The sequence below is a fragment of the Lottia gigantea genome (genome assembly GCF_000327385.1).
Source record: "Lottia gigantea unplaced genomic scaffold LOTGIsca_361, whole genome shotgun sequence".
Taxonomy (NCBI): domain Eukaryota; kingdom Metazoa; phylum Mollusca; class Gastropoda; family Lottiidae; genus Lottia; species Lottia gigantea.
Genome location: NW_008709225.1, coordinates 61,486 through 62,615, shown reverse-complemented (window position 1 = coordinate 62,615; position 1,130 = coordinate 61,486). Strand labels below are relative to the sequence as shown.

Here is a 1,130-nt window from a genome sequence, read left to right as displayed (position 1 = left end):
GCACACGGGACCAAAGAAGACCCGTAACATTGTTCATTTTGGGAACATTTAGATTTCCAGTCCAATGCCAATGATTCCTGTAAATTCAGAATTGACCAAATTTTGATGTCAAATTCCCAAATTAAACTAAAATTGGTAGCAAAACTGAAAATTCAAAACTCTTAGTTCTTTCGTTTCCTTTTTTCTGACCTGACGACATTTTGACGTCCATTGCACGTGGAGTTCCCGAATGGAAAAAACCAAAACAAAACAAATGTCAAAGTTTGGTGACAAAATTATAAGGTAAATTTAATGGGGAGGGACTTGACGGCTGAAACTTCGAATCCCAGCGCATTTTGACGGATTTGTTGCTAAAACTAGCCCCGTCATAAGGATTGAATTGGTGCTGGAGCTCAGATTTTGTACTCAGAAAATTGGAAGAATTAAAGGCCCTGAGAACTCATTTCTGACAATTTTGAGGTGCCAAAAACGTATCAAAATCTAAATTTGCTAAACTGAAGAAGGTTTTGCTGGGGCTTAATTCTCACTTGTTGGGGCCCAGCACCCACGGACCCCACCCTAATGACAGGGCTGGTTAAAACTCGTAGAAGACAAATTCCCCGTCGTTTAGGAAATTCAAATTCCAAGATTACGTAACAAAATGTGATACCGTATATTTGCGTGTATAATGCGCATTTTTAACAACATATTTTTGGTGACATATTGTGAACTTCATAAGTTTGAAAATAGGTTTTTTGTATTTTGTAGATTGTATCTGATTTTGTATTTTGTATTTTGTAGATTGTATCTGATTATGTTTTTTGTATTTGTAGATTGTATCTGATTTTGTATTTTGTAGATTGTATGTGATTTTTTATTTTGTAGATTGTATCTGATTTTGTATTTTGTATTTGTAGATTGTATCTGACTTTGTATTTGTAGATTGTATCTGACTTTGTATTTGTAGATTGTATCTGACTTTGTATTTGTAGATTGTATCTGACTTTGTATTTTGTAGATTGTATACCATGTACAGAAGATTTATTCCAATGTGATAACTGTCGATGTATCTCTAAAAGTTGGCTCTGTGACCACAACAACGACTGCGGAGATAACTCAGATGAGGCCCATAACTGCTGTAAGTATTTTAA

At 34.8% G+C, this 1,130-nt stretch overlaps 1 protein-coding gene across 1 annotated transcript in view; it reads left to right on the top strand.

The window, feature by feature from the left end:
* Window positions 1–229: 229 nt before the first annotated feature.
* The window catches only part of LOTGIDRAFT_175728 (hypothetical protein), a gene marked incomplete at both ends in the record, with an annotated part of 32,984 nt that continues 32,083 nt past the window's right edge, over window positions 230–1,130 (top strand). Inside the window, 2 exons of the mRNA XM_009058949.1 lie at window positions 230–282; window positions 972–1,117. Coding sequence (XP_009057197.1) covers window positions 230–282; window positions 972–1,117 — 199 coding nt within the window. The remainder of the gene's footprint in view (window positions 283–971; window positions 1,118–1,130) is intronic.